This window comes from Haliotis cracherodii, unplaced genomic scaffold (genome assembly GCF_022045235.1).
Source record: "Haliotis cracherodii isolate W230 unplaced genomic scaffold, xgHalCrac1.p SCAF_5, whole genome shotgun sequence".
Lineage (NCBI taxonomy): Eukaryota > Metazoa > Mollusca > Gastropoda > Lepetellida > Haliotidae > Haliotis > Haliotis cracherodii.
This window is the reverse complement of record NW_027266308.1, coordinates 41,672,924-41,689,466: the sequence shown is the minus strand read 5'-3', so window position 1 is coordinate 41,689,466 and position 16,543 is coordinate 41,672,924. Positions and strand designations below refer to the sequence as shown.

Below are 16,543 nucleotides of genomic sequence, written 5' to 3'. Positions count from 1 at the left end.
GTTAATTCACATAAAAGAGGAGATATGTCGATGTGAGGAATAGATGCATGCAAATTACTTGACCGATGTCGACAATAATAATAATAATAATAATAATAATAATAATAACAATAATAATAATAATAATAATAATAATTCCAGTGCCTTGTGTTAACAATTGTGTATATTATGAGAACAAACATAATTCACACCGGACCATAACAGGCCTAAAAGACACCTCAAGTCTAAAATGCATATTAAGACATTTGCAAATTTAACATATATAGCAAAGTAAAAAAATGTATAGCAATTTTAAATACAGACAGACAGACAGACCGACAGACAAAAATGACTGAGTAATAGGATTATGTTTAAATGCTCATGAAGATCAGTTATTCATGGCTTCACTTGTCGCATACCATGTACTCAGAAACAATCATGCATAGATCATATCATCAACACAATTCAACTGTATGTGTTTTTATAAAGGTGTGTTCCTGATATGCATGACATGAATTGCAGATATAGAGTTGTTTCTGAAACGACAAAGTTTGCATTATTACCCTTTTCTTGTTTAAAGTAAAGTTGTTTTTAGTGTAAAATTAAGATTATATATTTACACATCGATTATATAAAGGCCTAAACTATATTCAGCATATGAAAGTGCGTATACGCTGTTACACTTCTAGTGGTTTTATGCCACAAAATTAAGGAACAATGGGTTTTTAATTTGCTAAAATTTCAAATCGATACTCATTAGGGACACAATCACATAAGTCATTTAGGTATGTACAATTAGTGGTTTGATTACAAACACATCTGAGAAAAGTCACTATTTTCAGCTTTGTGACGAAAGCATGTGTTGTTGCAATTAATATATACACATTCTCAATAAAACCAATTTATGCATAACTGTTAGTCAAGTTTTATGAAATATATAAAAATATTTTAACATGCTCACACATTTCGATTAGATTATATATTCATTTATTTTATTGACGTTTCCAAACTTTCGCTTTGGTTGTCACATGATTTCGGCAGAGCCTTCGAAAGCCATGTGACCTAAATAGACCAATCATCTTCCTTGTTTAGTGTTGAGGCGATCGAGTACGTCGATAATAGAGTATCAACCTTCCCTGGGGTACAGGTCGCCGCTAGACATGCCAAATAAGACTAAGAAAGAAAAGGTATGTCTAATTCTACCCCCCTAGAAGCTTACTGCACTAAATGGATGAAGTTTTAGGTGCCGATCACGCAAATGATGGCTGTATTCACGCATATTACGGTTGTCAAAATTTGAAGGAGGGGGTAGGTTGTTAGGCATTCATTTGGATATCCGTGCTTCTAACATGTCATTTGATATTTCAGACGACAACCAAGACAACGGGAAGTTCCAAAGCTGGCGGAAAAGAGGGATCAGAGAATGCGGAAAATGAGGTAGGGATGTCTGTTTAGTGACTCGATGTTGATCACTGTTTTGCAGTAGGCAGCCATATTGACATGGATATCCAAGATGGCGGCCAACTTTTCTGAAACCGAGAGCCATGAAGATAATCGTCTCCGTTTGCCAATGAATGCAGTTGAATGATCTATTACTACACATTTTATCGCGAATGAGACAGTATAAGTCATGTTCCCTTTACAGGCTGCCAAAAAGAAAGCTCAGCAGAATAATGAGACCCATCCACCTCCATCCCAAATAAACAAGATCAAGTTCACAGGACCCCCTCACGTGAAAAAGGACAAAAGACAAAACTCTTCTCGATTCAATGTTTCCAAAAACAGAGAACTGCAGAAGTTGCCACCTCTCAAAGGTAAGTTACTGTCACATTGATTGCACGACACACTAGTTCTAAATCTCATTGAATGTGTGTGTTGTCACCAATGCTGTGATACGTTACCAAGAATATAAATTCCGGAAATTTTGATGTCTTGGTACCAGCACTAGCCTAATAGATAGTCAATTATTTGGCCAGTATTTAGAGGTTATTATGTTAATGTCTTGGTCTGCCTAAAAGTATTTTATACAAGTGGCAACCCATAGCAGATAGACTATGTCCCCAAAAACTGTTTTGCTATTAGTGTGTGTTCTCAATGTTTTCTGCTAGAACTATTGCAGTGTACAGCGATAGAAACTAACATTTTTAGTCCACTAGTCCTTATAATGATCACACTATAGCCAAACCCTTAAAATTGGCAAATTTCTACTAGTCCTTATGTTTCCTTAACTATTGGGCAGTTTCTCAAGGACTACAAGACTAGTGCCAATTTCTAACGCTGGGGTAGCTACTATATTTTATATAAAGCTGCTATATCATTCTTCAAAGATATCTAATGTACAATTTGTACAGCATGTACAGTCTGAAGTGACCCCATGACCGTCAGCTGCAAATTATGGAACTAGTCTGTGTGATGAGTGTTTCTTTCAAGTTTTCCCTGTGTGGACATGGCAGTGAGTGGCCATCAAAATAATTTTTTTGATTAAATCTGAGAAAACTTGAAATGAAAGCAGATGAAATATTTCCCATTCCTATTGATTGTTATTTTATATCTGCCAACTTTTGAAAATGCTGCATTTGTGTAATTTGTCTTTGCGAAAAAGACTAATTCTGCAAGAAATATCTACTCGCTATAAAAATTGGTAAATTGGCAGGTTTCTTCATGATCATAGAAGGTAGAATTATTCAGATACAAACATATGAATCCATGTTTTTCATCACACCTTCAAGCCACAAATTGCGTAAATGAGTAAAATTCATTGTTGACTTTATTTTCTATACACATTTAAGCCAAGGTTTGAATCATCGTCGTTGATCAAATCAAATATACAGCGTTTGAAATTGGTACAGGTCCTGTGGTCCTTGCCAAACTGCCCAATAATTAAGGTATCATAAGGACAAGTAGAAATTTGCCGTTTTTAAGGGGTTAGCTATATGGTATCTTTATAAGGACTAGTGGACTAAAACTGTTAGTTTCTACCTCACAATTTGCTTTGTATTCGATGCAGAATGGGATCCCTGTATTTCATCCTTGTTACAGGAGCTGGCATAGATTGGGTTAAGTCATTTCAGATGTTGTGTTTTTTTAACCTGACCCTGGGATAGAGTTTGGGTCAAGTCACCTTTTGTTATAATAATTAAAATAGATAGACCTTGGATGATTCATATGTAAAAAAACATAAAAGTATATGATACCTAATCTATAAGGTTTTAGGTCAATTTCATTTTCTAGGACAGAGGCAGATTGTCATCCAAAATGTTCTGAAGATATTGATCAGTTCAAATTCAGTTATTATTTTGATCCTCCAAGTGATTGACAGGGGTTAAGGGTAGTCATATATCTGCCGTAACCATGTTCTGATACCCATGGAGATGTTAATTACAAAGATTGTCACACCAACATGGTTGAGTACACGTCAAGTGTATTGACATGTGTACTCGACCACGGTGGTGTGTCAAGTCACTCTGAAGGGATTACTTTGTGTTGTTTGCTACTGGTGGATTGTTGACACTTAAGGTAATTATGCTCCTTTGTGATATCCTTACCCTCTTATTCTGATGGGAAGGAGTATTAACCTCCTTTTCAACATCAATGTTCCTGCTTGGAAATAAAGAAGCACATTCAGTATCAATTTGTTTTTTACAAAACCAATTTTGACAGTTCTGTGTATTGGTCATGTAACTTTGTTTCAAGTTTTAATGTAAGCTTACAAGCATAGCATGAGGTCCATCTCTGTCGAAACTCTTCCATTTTAATATCTCTGAAACTTCAGGGCTTGTCATGTTCAACTTTGCCTGATGGATGCCAAAAACGGTAACCCCAAAGCAATTTTTATCACTGCGGCCATGTTAGCCTTACTGAAGCTATGTTTATCCCATTAGGCATTAATACTTGGCTACACAGCATGCATCAACTGAATCATTGTGAAATTACAACAGTACATAGTGTGTTGTCAGAGATTTATCTACACTAAATCTAAAGTACAAATCCCAAATTGGGGTTGAAAAATGAATGTTTCATGTTATCATAGATAAAACTAGAGTTATGGCCTTGTAGAAGTGATATACAAGAAGTTTACTAATGTCCATTGCACAACCTTTGAAGGTTTTAGCCTATTAAAAATTGTGATTTCAATGAAAATCTGTCATCGACACACAAAACTCTTACTACAATAGAAATGTCTCTTGTGTGCAACAAGCAATCTACTTTTTTTTGTTAGTTTAATGATTGAATCAGCCATCTCATTTGGAGGCCACAGGACTTGCTGTGTAACTTATGCACCCATTCTCACTATGTGTATATGTAAAAGTTACAAACACCCTTGATCATCCCTTAAACTAATGAGTATATGCCCCTCTAATGATTCCAGGTCAGAATTTGTTCCCTGCAACCTAAACTTCTTGTAGCAGGTGACTATATGGATCTTGTGGTCCGACTCAGTGACTTGGTTTATTGCTTATCGTTCCCTGACGTTATGGATTGTTACATGCAATATTGATCATTGGATTGTCTGGTCCAGAAGTGATTATTTACAGACCGCTGTTATATAGCTGGAATATTGCTGAGTGTGGGGTTAAACAAAAACACACAAAAATGATGTTCATCAACTGCTGGGGTGTTGGAAATTCATTGTTGATATAGTGCTTATTGATCCTCTAATAATGATAATGTTGATATTCTACCAGTGACTTCCATGGTGATTATCATGGCTTGAGCTCATCTATGCACAGATCAACTAGTGCTCACATGGGTTTTTATGAACCTTTCAAGTGGAACCTAATGAATGATTAAGTTTGAATCAATGATCATCAAAATTGGTCAACATACAATTCAGTGTTTGTATCTAGGGACCCCCCAAATTCTAAACTTTTTCAGATTAAGGTTATGACAAGGACCCTTAACTTTCATGCTTAATTAGAACACTGCATTTATTAATTCATTATGATTGTTTTGATTTTAGTCAGTGTGGATATTATATGGTGCTGGGTAGATTTTTAAAGTTCTATTGCTCAATTCCACTCTGAGGTAATGTCCAAAATGAGTGGTCACCAGATCAATTATCCATCTATAATGGCATTTACAAAGATCGTTTCATGCATTACCTTTGAGTGCTAGATTGCAGGAACGAGAAATGATAGCTGTGAGTGTGATTACACATACTTAGCATTGCTGATTGAACCTATTTGGCCAGGTTACTATAGGCATCTGATTGGCAGCACAACTTGGCTCTTCAAGATCAATGGTTTCACAAATTTCCAATGTTCAAGAGTTTTCCAACTACATGTTGTGTAATGTATATTTATCAGTGGTGTGAATCTTGTGGACTTTTTATATGATATTACTGTTCCCATGGTTCCAGCAGTTATGGTTTTTAAGGTCTACAAATATTGACTTAACAAATATTATATGTAAGAACCAGGTTAAATATGATTGATGCTATAACTCATGTGTTTATCCTGTCATCAACATATTCGTCTGCAAAAGAATTGGAGGTTGAGTCAGATCCTTGAACATAATTAAATGTTTGATATTATAATTTAACTTTGCACTAATATGACAAAGCTGGGGGTGTCTTGATGTTCTCATTTTACAATGATACAGTTTATAATGAGCTGAGAAATTGCAATGCATAAATAATGAGTGGGTCATTCTGGAGAAAGTGGCATCTCATGAAGACCTGGGTTAGAATTGATCTTCAGTAACCCATGCTTCTCGTAAGAGGTGATTAACGGGATAGGGTGGTCAGGCTTGTTCGATGCATGTCACCGCTCCCTATCCGTAATGCGTAGATCGATGCTCATGATGCCAATTACTGGATTGTCTGGTCCACACTTGATTATTTACAGCCTAGCGTCATATAGCTTGAATATTGCTGAGTGAAGCATGAAACAACAAACAAATCTTTTGCTCAGATAAGATACCTCTCTGCATTAAGATCTAAAGTCACTTCCATGAAAGGTCTTTGTCTGCCCTATTTAAATGAAGGATGTGTGGCCAATCAGATGTCAGCTTTCTAAAACAACTCGGCTTAATTCTTTCCCACCTTGACTTAAAAGTTATGATTTTCACAAATAAGAATGGTACTCCTTTTTTGACTGCAGAATCCATGGTGTGCAGAAAAGACAGGATGTCTAAAATATCCACACCAATATCAGGGATTGACTAAGGTCGCTATTCAGCGATATTCTCTCATAGTTGTAGATATCGCATCAACATTCAATCAGCGCGATCACAGGTGGAAACTAACATTATTTTCAACTTCCGGTTACCCGTAAACGTTTTCTGGCTTCTGCACATGTCAAACACGCCGTCTTCTGTGTGAAATAAATGACTTAATTGTTGCTTATTAAACAAGAGGGTGAACCTGGAGCAATAGTTATTGTATAAAGAATGGAAAAGTCCATATTGATAAGATTTCATTTGTTACGGTCAGAGACCCCGCCTCTGATATGGTACACGCTTCAGACGGAAATAAGACCGTGAAATTGGCAAAAGCACTGGAATGTAAATAATATATTTTTTGCCATCAAACTGTAATACCACTTACAACAGTCACTATTTCATGTCATCACTCTAAATATATTGAATTACAATCTTAACACACATCGTTGAAATTTGATAACTGCAGATTTTTGTCTCCTGCATGCCAACGAAATGAACAGCTGATGGTGGTAAACATGCCTCCTAAATCAAATACAGTTTCCCCACTGTGAAGATGAAATATCTCTGAAAATTAGCAAAATCTCATCACAAGCCAAAAGATCTCATTGCTTTTGGCCCAGGGGAGATTTTCTCTCAAAGGTAAAAACTTTCAGGATAATTCCTGCAATATAATGGCACTGCCTTATGTTTCTACTACTACTACTCTGTTATATAGTTAGTTTTCACGATACAAAAATAAGATGTGCTGGTTTCAATACTTCTAGTGGCCATGTTTATTCCTGTAAATGTAGGTGGATGACATTTTTGGCTGAGTAAGACAAACCTTTAAAGTCATATTTGTTGTATTGTTTATTGGTATTGTCTGTTACGCTGACTGAATGTGTGTAAATATACTTGAATGTGTTGTGAATGCTTGCATACTTTTGCTATTCCTAATCCGATGCCAGGGTTTGATGTCTGATTGCCATTCTGAAGAATTTATTATCCCCTGCCACGAAGTGGAAGGGGGATGTTAGGAATGGGTGCCGTCCTTCCGTCCGTCACATTTCGTTTCCGGAGCAGATCTTAAAAACCGTACCATATTTCTTTACCAAACTTGGCACAAAGATAGGTCTAGTTGGAATTGGTGCCTTTTGATAGTTTGTCATTTTTAAAGAACTTATTTATCGAGTTTCCATGGCAACGACTTTGTCTGAAAATGGTGTAATGTCATCTCGCAGTATTGAACATAGTTCACAGGAGCTAATGCATTGCACACAACCAGACATGTCATTTTGGCGGGGGACATGAGTATTTCATGCTTGTTTACATTTTCTAGGAGTTATCATTCTTATGAAGGTTTGTCTTTATGACTATGACATACTAGATAGATCACCCTCGTAACACAAAACAATTTAAAAATGAAAATGTATGAGACATGTGGTCTTGGAAACATCTGTTGTGGTTCACTCTTCAATTGTTACCTCTATAAATACTTGATAACCTTCGGGAACATCTTTAGCAATGTCTCACTTGGCATGACCATGAGTTAATGAAAAATAGGCTTTATTATCTCGCTGCCACGATGTGGGATGGGATATTGAAACAAAGTTTGTCTGTCTGTCCGCTTCTCAAATGGGACAAATTTTCTTTTAAAAAACCCATGCAAGTCCAAGAAATGAAATTTTACACACTAATGTTACTGGTCATGATCTCAGATGAGTTCGAAAATTGGTGCAGTGAATTCATTTTTTGCAGAGTTGTGGCCCTTGCTCCATTCTTTTCAACTCGTGCATACTGCTTGAAATGGGGACAAATTTTCTCAGTAACTACTGAAGTTGCATTTATAAGTTTGCATGCTTTTTGCATGCTTTTTTAAGAAATTCTTGTCAATACTTGTTCGAAAATTGATACAGCCCTTGATCCATGTTATTTAACTTTGTGCATAGTGTCTGGGGACAAGTTTTCTCAGAAACTACTGAAGTAGCTTATCTAAGAGGTTATCAAGACAGTTATTTTTTCCAGAGAAGGGCCTTTTGTGTGTATTAATTTCACATTTGATCATTTTTTCTGTTGAAATTAAGCGACCCAAAGTGCCTATCTCTTCTTAAAGCTTTATATGACTCTTTTTTTATGGTTAATATTCACTGCTATATATGCCCCAAGGCACGGGATTGTGATAATGCTGTTTTCTTGTTCGTATATACATCTCATCATCTTAACCCTGAAATATAAAACTGGCTCTTTAAAAGGATAGTGAAAGTGCCCAAAGCCTATATTGTAAAATCACAGACAATGCAGAAATGAAACCGACAGCATCAGTGCTATTTCCATCAACTTGTGTATGATGTCATTCTGTACAAGAGGTTGTATAAAAGTGAGGTACTTTTCTGCCACAGGTGAGGGGAGGTGAAAGGGGGTTTAACATTGCGTCCAAGATTTTGGCACTTACATAGTATTGTGCATGCACGTGTATGCATAGTCTTGACTGATAGTGATACCGATTTATAGTGCTAGCCCACTGAGATACCATGCCGCAGTTTGACATGAATACTCCACTCAGACGCAATATACCTCCTTCGAGCCGACCAGTCCTTGTTTAAGCCCCTTAATGCCGAGCCACAGACAGGGTAACAACAAGTACCATCTTAAAATGTCTTTTGGTATGACGCAGCTGGGGTTCGAACCCCGGGCCTTCAGCACTCCGGGCAGATGCTCTACCACTAGACCACAGAGGCGGTGTAGTCCTATGTGAGTCTTACATAACCCGGCAACAATGTTAGAAATAATGGGGTGCTTAGGTTCCTTGGGCTTTTCTGCTTTAGTATTTAAGTGTTGGATTCCCCTAAATCTTTAAAAATAGGTTATGAGGAAAAAAACCTTGACAGGCATGCTTAATTTTGAATATTGCATACAATAGCACATTTCTAGTGGGGATTTCAGGTTATGATATGTCCCAAGCAACCTATTCTGGTCATAAAGAGCTAACCAAATAGATTGGTTGGTCTGGCTCTGTGACTCGTACCCTGATGGCATGGATTATGTTTACAATATCTATCACTGGATTGTTTTGTCCAGGCTTGATTATTCTCCTGAGAAGGCCAAGTTTTGAATAATGAGTTCTGGTAAAATTTCTAAGTGTACAGCCTTGGGTGAAGGTTTAATGTGTGATACCGAAGTAAACGTGTTTGACGTATGGATCAGCTATCTAACCTGCTCCTTGACATGACTGACAGATAAGAAAGGATCAATATATTTTCTGCAGTGGCTCCTTAGAAAAAGACTAGCATTGAGCATGTTTATTGTATTTTATGTTAATAGTGTCGTGGCCATGTCAGATGACTTCAAATGGCAACAATATCTTGAATCTTCTTAAAAATAGTTCTCATTTATCTATTAAAAAAATAGTTAGTAAAAAGTTGACTATCACGTTATGTTTGATATTTTAAGTTTGTTGACCTTGATATTGACCTAGTGTCCTTGATGTGTTTTCATCTGAGTGTTCAAGTTTAGGGTTGGGGGGACTTGAGATATGCTCCTTCAGGTTTTTTAATCAAGGGCATCCCCTTAATCTAATTGACTAATGACATGGACACCTTGACTTTCATGTTTATTTTCGAACACTACAACACTACAGTGTGACAAGGTTTTAAGCCAGTTTGCAGACTATGTTTCAAAGGTGCCTGCAATACTAGACGCATCCAGCACTCATCTTGTCGTCATCCAAATGCAGGCCAGTGTGGGGGTATTGATCTGTGGAGTCCAGTTAGGAAGCTGGTCAATCAGTCGACTGATGTGGCCAGCACTGATCAATTCATTTGTGTTGCTACATGTAGGTAATAAGCAATATCTTGCCATCAACAAACAGGTGGCTCTATCTCCCTGGGTACTCTCAATCAGCTGAGAAAATGACAAGTAATTTGGGTGATGGTGTTAAGTTGTGACTACCGTCGACAGAAGATGACTATAAAGAGTTCATGTGATTAACTTCATTACCTCAACTGTCTGTTCTTACGTGTGTTTCATGCTGTCAGTGCAGCTTTGTATTGCGTGTAGGCAAGGTGTAGCTAATTACATTGAGAGGGTTGTAACACTGTGCCATGAAATATGCATCAGTTGGAATATGGTTCTGCTACTTTACAATATCTTGACAGTTTCTCACTTGACTTATCCTGTAAAGAATCAGCAGACATACATAGACATCTTGGTTAGAATTGGTCTTCAGCAATCCAGGTGTGTCTGAAGTGGTGAATGACCAGTGGTCAGACTTGCTGATGTGATTGATGCATGTCATCATATCCCAATTGCGTAGGTCGATCCTCATGATGTCAATCACTGAATTATCTGTTCCAGACTCGATTATTTACAGACCGCCATCATACAGCTGGAATATTGCTACATGCGGTGTTGAATGTCAAACAAACAAACAAGCATATATATTATTATATCAATCACCAAAGTCATTGAAGAGTATGCCTTGCTCAATTTTCAATAGTGTCTTGTTTGTACTCATGTAGCTAATGCTTGTAGCTGTAATGAGGGATAATTTGATTTTCATTTGTATTGGCAGTGTTCAAAGTGAATGGTTGGGTTCTGGGATCCTTGAGATTTGATCCTATTGTATTTGAATTTAGGGACCCCCCAAATTCTAAACTTTTAACATTAGGATAATGACAAGGACCTCATTGTCTTTCATGCTTAGTTTCTAAGACTGGTCGATATACATTGTCTTCTCATAAATCCATTAAGAGTGGTATACAAAGCATCAAATGTGATTTGAATTGACAAAAATCAAATCAGTACCGCCATCAGGAATTGTAACATACGCAAGTCCTCGGAGACAAGAACATTTCCTTTTCTCTTCTCAGTCTAACTGTACTGAAATTGAGTTTATTGCTTCTGTAGGTATTAGATTCAACTGTATAACTGTATCTGTATCATATGAACCATATTTTTAAAAATTGAATTGATTTTTATAGATGTGTTCATGAGACTTAATATCAAGCTCATTCAGCAGAGAGGCATTAGCAAACTCTTTCAAGTCATGCCAAATTAAATTTTTTCCTGAAGTTGTGAACTTCTATACAACAACTGAGGTGAATTTTGAACTGAAAAATACAATTGTTAATTGACCTTGCAGTTTGAACTGAAATTTTGGGTTCCTCCGTTTGAAAAGATAATGTCCTTCCTATGAGTATAAGTTTCCCCCAAACAGCTAGATATGTGGTAACTACATTCCCTATTGATTACCTAGGTATTTTTAGCATACCCTGTAATCAATAGGTTGATTTGTGGAGGGAAGATGGGCCTATATTTGATTGCCTCTGACGTGCAGCAAATTCTATAAGCTTGTCTCTCTGATGTATTTGCCTTATGAGACTGTAGCAGCTCATGGTGTTCATTTTCACCTTGTCCGAATTGTCCCGCCTGTCCAGAATTCAATATAGCATGCATTAGGAGTGGATGAAATATTGGCTTCGGTTCGACCATTTGAACTGTCTGTAACTTACTTCAGGCATAAGCATCTGATAATGATGTAATGGTTTCCAAACTGGTGAGGTATTCATCTGTTGACACAAACTCAATCATTCGCTCTTTTGCCACTTGTGTCTACAACCTGTGGTGAGTGTGGAGTTGGTAGTTACCACAGATGGATGCATTCACATCTGTGTTATAATGAAAGCTTCTCGTAATAATATTTAACTGGAACATAGGATGGTGAATCTGGTGGTTGGAGAGACATGCTAAGGGCGTAGTGGTGAGTTTATGGTATTGGGTTGGGCCATGTGGTAGGTCTTCTGTTATTATCCGGAGTGATGTAAGATCTGGGAGCAGGGAGGGAGTCCTTGCTTGCCATCAGCAACATAACATATTATCAGGCAAGGGCTATTTGGGGGTGAAGGTGGGTGGTGGTGAGGATATTGGTAGATATCAAACAGTATGCTAAACATAAGTTCCTGTACTCCCTGCTTGTGCTAACGTAGCAGGTCTGCTATCACATACTGACAGTGGGGAGAATTGCACATACTATGTGTGGTCAAACAGGTAATTACAGCCTGCTGTGAATTAACCTACATTGATGGCAGAGTGTAAAACAACATTCACTTACTATCACTTACTCAGAAAACTGTTCATGACAGCCTCTTATTTGTACTTATTATTAATTTGTACAATAATAATGACAGCCAGTTTGTATTCTTCTTCATAGATGCAAAGAATGTTTCCTACCTACACCAATTTTTCAGAAGTTGAAATCCTTGAACGTATAGGTTTGTGCCCCAGCGTAATCCTTTCATTAATGACTTTGACATTGCTTGGAATAAAAGGTACAATAAACAGTGCCTTGCCTTCATTCTTCAAATAGCCGACAATTATCAAGGCTCAACACTTCAGGTTATAGTGTATTGATTGAGAAGAAAGATTCTCAATTGTGTCTTTACATTTCATTGAAGGAAGGCAACACACACACCAGAAGTTCCCTTGCAGTCATTGACTGGACCAGATAATCAAACATGTGGTAATGGACTCTCATATACAATCATCTGGTAGAAATCTTGTACCAGGTCCCACTGGTGTTACTGTGTGTGCTTTTCCCAATTATTTCTGTTGAAACTTGCTGTTTCTTCTCGAACCAAGGGCACAGACAGTGTAGCGTGAATGCCTTGCTGGCTCTGCCCAGTAGGTCTGACAAGAATTGTTTGTAGAATTGGCAGCGGGGCCTTTCTGGCAGATCGAACGTGTTGATAGAAGCCAACTTGCGCTTTGTAAACAGTTTCAGTTATTAGTAGATCTCTTCTCTATGGTTTAGTTATTTGGATCAATGGTGGTCTTGCCCTGCCTGGCTCCTGACGTCATTATGGAAATAGTTCATGGCCTGTGCTGTCTAGCAGCGATATTGTTGTCATTTACATATTTTATTGCTATAGAATGCTTGTAATATGTATGCTACAATGGCTATTGAATTGTATAACCTGTTTGGATTAAAGTTTGCTATCGATTTTGATATCAGCCACATCAATAAAGGCAGCATGATCTCCTGATTCAGTGCCATTTATTATTATGTAATGGCTGCATACTTGTTGTTATGGGTTTAGGAAAACAGGTTTCCAATAAGAACTTCAGCTCTTGCGTCTTTGCTATTTAATCAGAATTGACGCTGTATGTAATGCAAGTTTTATGTTGAATGGGTCAGAAAAAGGGCTTATGACCAGAAGTTCTTAAAGAAACTGTTCCCATGCCTTTTTGACCATCATAAGCACAAGAGGTTGGGATGAGTTATTGCATCAGATCATTTGCTATCATGCTGTAGCTCAAATGGTATGATGTACAGTATGTATATTGTTGATGACATAGGTGACTTTCATGTTGTGTAACATGAAAACAGATTATGTATTCAAAGTATATAATAACCTAATAATTTTTTATATATACTCATGAAGTAGTATTCATTTCAATTATGAGTAGAACATGAAATACAAGACAGAATACATACACATCAAGTAGATTTGTTTTAATAATAGACCAGTTTTTGTGGATTTAATGAATATTGAAAACAGATCTGATGGAGTACCTGAACAACACATGTTGATCCAGCCCTATGAGACACACGGCTGAACGTTATGAGACTCTGTGAGTATAGAGAGTGAGTGAGTGTGACTCCTGAGATTTTGTTGGATCAGCATATTTTTCATAAAACATCAAGTGCAAGAGGCTCTCTGGTTACCAGTAATAGATTTATATAGAGACTTAGGGCCCTATTGCCCTTCAGTGAAACAACATAAAGATATTCTGTAGGTAAACAGGTGATCAATTTGGAATTGAAGACTAAAAGAAGTACCGTATTCGACGTAATAAGTGCCACACTCTAATAAGCGCCCTCGGTGATATTTGCTAATATATTTGCTAGTGAACAATCCCAATTAGCACGTCTTACGATTGATCAATGTACACAAGACTTATTTGTTCATGTATAATACACACTTGTGTGTTATATGCACCCTTAATTTTGGGCAATTAAATTCTGGAAAAATATATCTGTCGTGTATAATACGCCATTTCTTTTGTATCAAAAGAAAATGATATGATGTAGCATTGTTTCTAGTCCTTTTCAGTGTACGTACAAATATGTAAATCATAGCACTTGCATTGCATTGAGTAGCTGATCTTTAACTGTGGAAATGCATTAAGGTGTAAATGGTTTTGCTGCCCATAGCCTTTTGTCCTGTCTCAGCCTGTATTTTCACTAGACACGTTCAACAGGCAATGGTAATTGTCAAACTTTGTAATGATAATGTAGTCCTGAAGAGATCAAAGGCTAAAGAAGCTACAAATCATGAAGGGCAGAAAATTGATCTTGTTGGTTACTGCACCAAAAAATCTTGAGAAGTCTTAAAAATCATCTTTCATGATTGAAATGAGGCTGATGATCCGCTGTACTATCTTTTAGAGGAAGAGTGGATTGCTGAGAAGCATCAATGCCTCTATGTTTGTAAATCAATAAATCAAGAGAACTTAGACACAGTAGACAGTGCCAGGTCCAGTTCGATAGATTGCAGCTTTCTGTGCAAGATGCTACTGTAATGCGCAAAATCATGTTGTAAATATGAAAACTTAAAGGCATGAAGTAATAATTTAGCATTATATCAACATAAAGAAGTCATTAAAAGGGATAAGTGAATTCTTAATGGTTATATGAGATTTGTTTTTCCTTGACAAAATGACAGAAATTATTTTTTTACTTTTCTTAATAGCATATTGCTTTTGTCGATTTCTCTACAGTGAGTCTTAATACTGAACTGTCACAACGGTATTATCAGATACAAGTATTGCTTCATAATAGGGCTGGGACGTGTAACTCGGGTACTCGGGTTGGATGGGTCCAGAGTGGTACCCACAGTATTGCCCGGACCCATGGTTAGTTTTGTGATATATTGTTTAATACTCACTATAGCTCAGTGGTTACACTAAAAGTTCACATTTCTTCCTGACGATGAACACATTCCTCTTGACGTATATGTTTGAGTAAAGATAAAGCTTCAGTCAACTTCATTGTACACATGATCTGATAGTTTTTGCCAGGGTAGCGGTAAAACAATTCCCAATCAGACATTTTGTTCCCAATTCTTGAGGCCTACAGTGGGTACCCGGGTAGGGTCGGGTAGTAGGTGGTTGGGTACCCGGGTAGTAAATGTGGACTTGTCCCAGCCCTACTTCATAATGTTTCCTCTGTACATGCTGATAATAGAACAAGCTGTAACACACTTTTAGAATTATCCAAGGTGTTTCATTGCGTTTTTCCTTTTCTGTGTTCATATCACATCTGTTATGTGTCCTGTAAAACCCTGTAATAGATAGAAGTTTGTAATACCAGGATGTTGATCAGTAATGTAAACAATGCTGTGAAGAGAGTCAATTTTGCATGTCATGCCTTGTTCAACCACCTGATGAGATTTCAGGTAATTCCTCCATGAGGAATAATGTTAAAAATGTTATTTGAAATGAAACACTTCTAATGTGTATTTCAATGTTCCATATCTCTGAAAATGTATCAGTCAATTACAAGGTGGGCAGGCTGACATGGATATATGGTAGTTAAGGGGTTATACCCCAACAACTGACTGTGTGAATACGATGAAATTATTTGATCCCAGTCTGTGGTGGTTTCCTCCTCACCATTGTGTGACGTTATGGGGAAGTATATCACCTTGCCTACCCATATCACATGTACATAGGCTTTGTCACCCTGTTGTCCCAGCTGAACAGGAGATGTGATCTACTTCTGGTGTTTCTCATATGGAGCTGAAGAATGCCATATTAGTAGTGTATTTGAGAGAAAACAGTTGATTTTCTTAGACTTGCTCAAATAATGATAATAATACTAGTCAGGATTTGGGGTTTTGTTTTCTTGCTGTGCTGATGGCATGGTTAAAATAAGTACCCAGTGTCTAAAGAACACATTTGGAAATTCGATTATTTTATCAACAATACCATGTGACAGTGTTCGTTATACGAAACCACACACAAACACGGAAAATGAGCATGTCCACACGTTACATGCACAGTATGATTCACAAATATGTTGGGGTATTCAGAAATGATAAAGGGAAGAAAGCAAACTTTGAATTACAACTGTTTATTAACTAACTGGTCTTCCTGAAACGACGTTTACCGAGTTTGTTGATGGATCAAAAACAAAATTATTCTAATTATTCTTCAAGCTGGCACTCTTTTACTCAAGTGGGCACATCTACACTACATCTTTATGTATGCCTTTTGGCATACTTGAAACATACATTTCTTTCCCTGCTGGTAAGCCTCTATTACATCATAGCCATAAATCCCGCATTTAGGCTGTCATCACACCATCAAATCTTCAGATCCTCTTCACTGTCAACTATCCATCACATTGTAATAGGCGTGATCC

The 16,543-nt window shown here is 37.2% G+C and overlaps 1 protein-coding gene across 14 annotated transcripts in view; it reads left to right on the top strand.

The window, feature by feature from the left end:
- Nucleotides 1-1,077: 1,077 nt before the first annotated feature.
- Nucleotides 1,078-16,543, top strand: part of LOC139442908 (serine/threonine-protein phosphatase 2A 56 kDa regulatory subunit delta isoform-like) — a 47,307-nt gene continuing 31,841 nt past the window's right edge. For all 14 annotated transcript variants that reach the window (XM_071223822.1, XM_071223823.1, XM_071223828.1 and 11 more), the window contains exons 1-3: nt 1,078-1,166; nt 1,348-1,416; nt 1,625-1,793. In XM_071223822.1, coding sequence (XP_071079923.1) covers nt 1,140-1,166; nt 1,348-1,416; nt 1,625-1,793 — 265 coding nt within the window. In that variant the 5' untranslated portion in view covers nt 1,078-1,139. The remainder of the gene's footprint in view (nt 1,167-1,347; nt 1,417-1,624; nt 1,794-16,543) is intronic.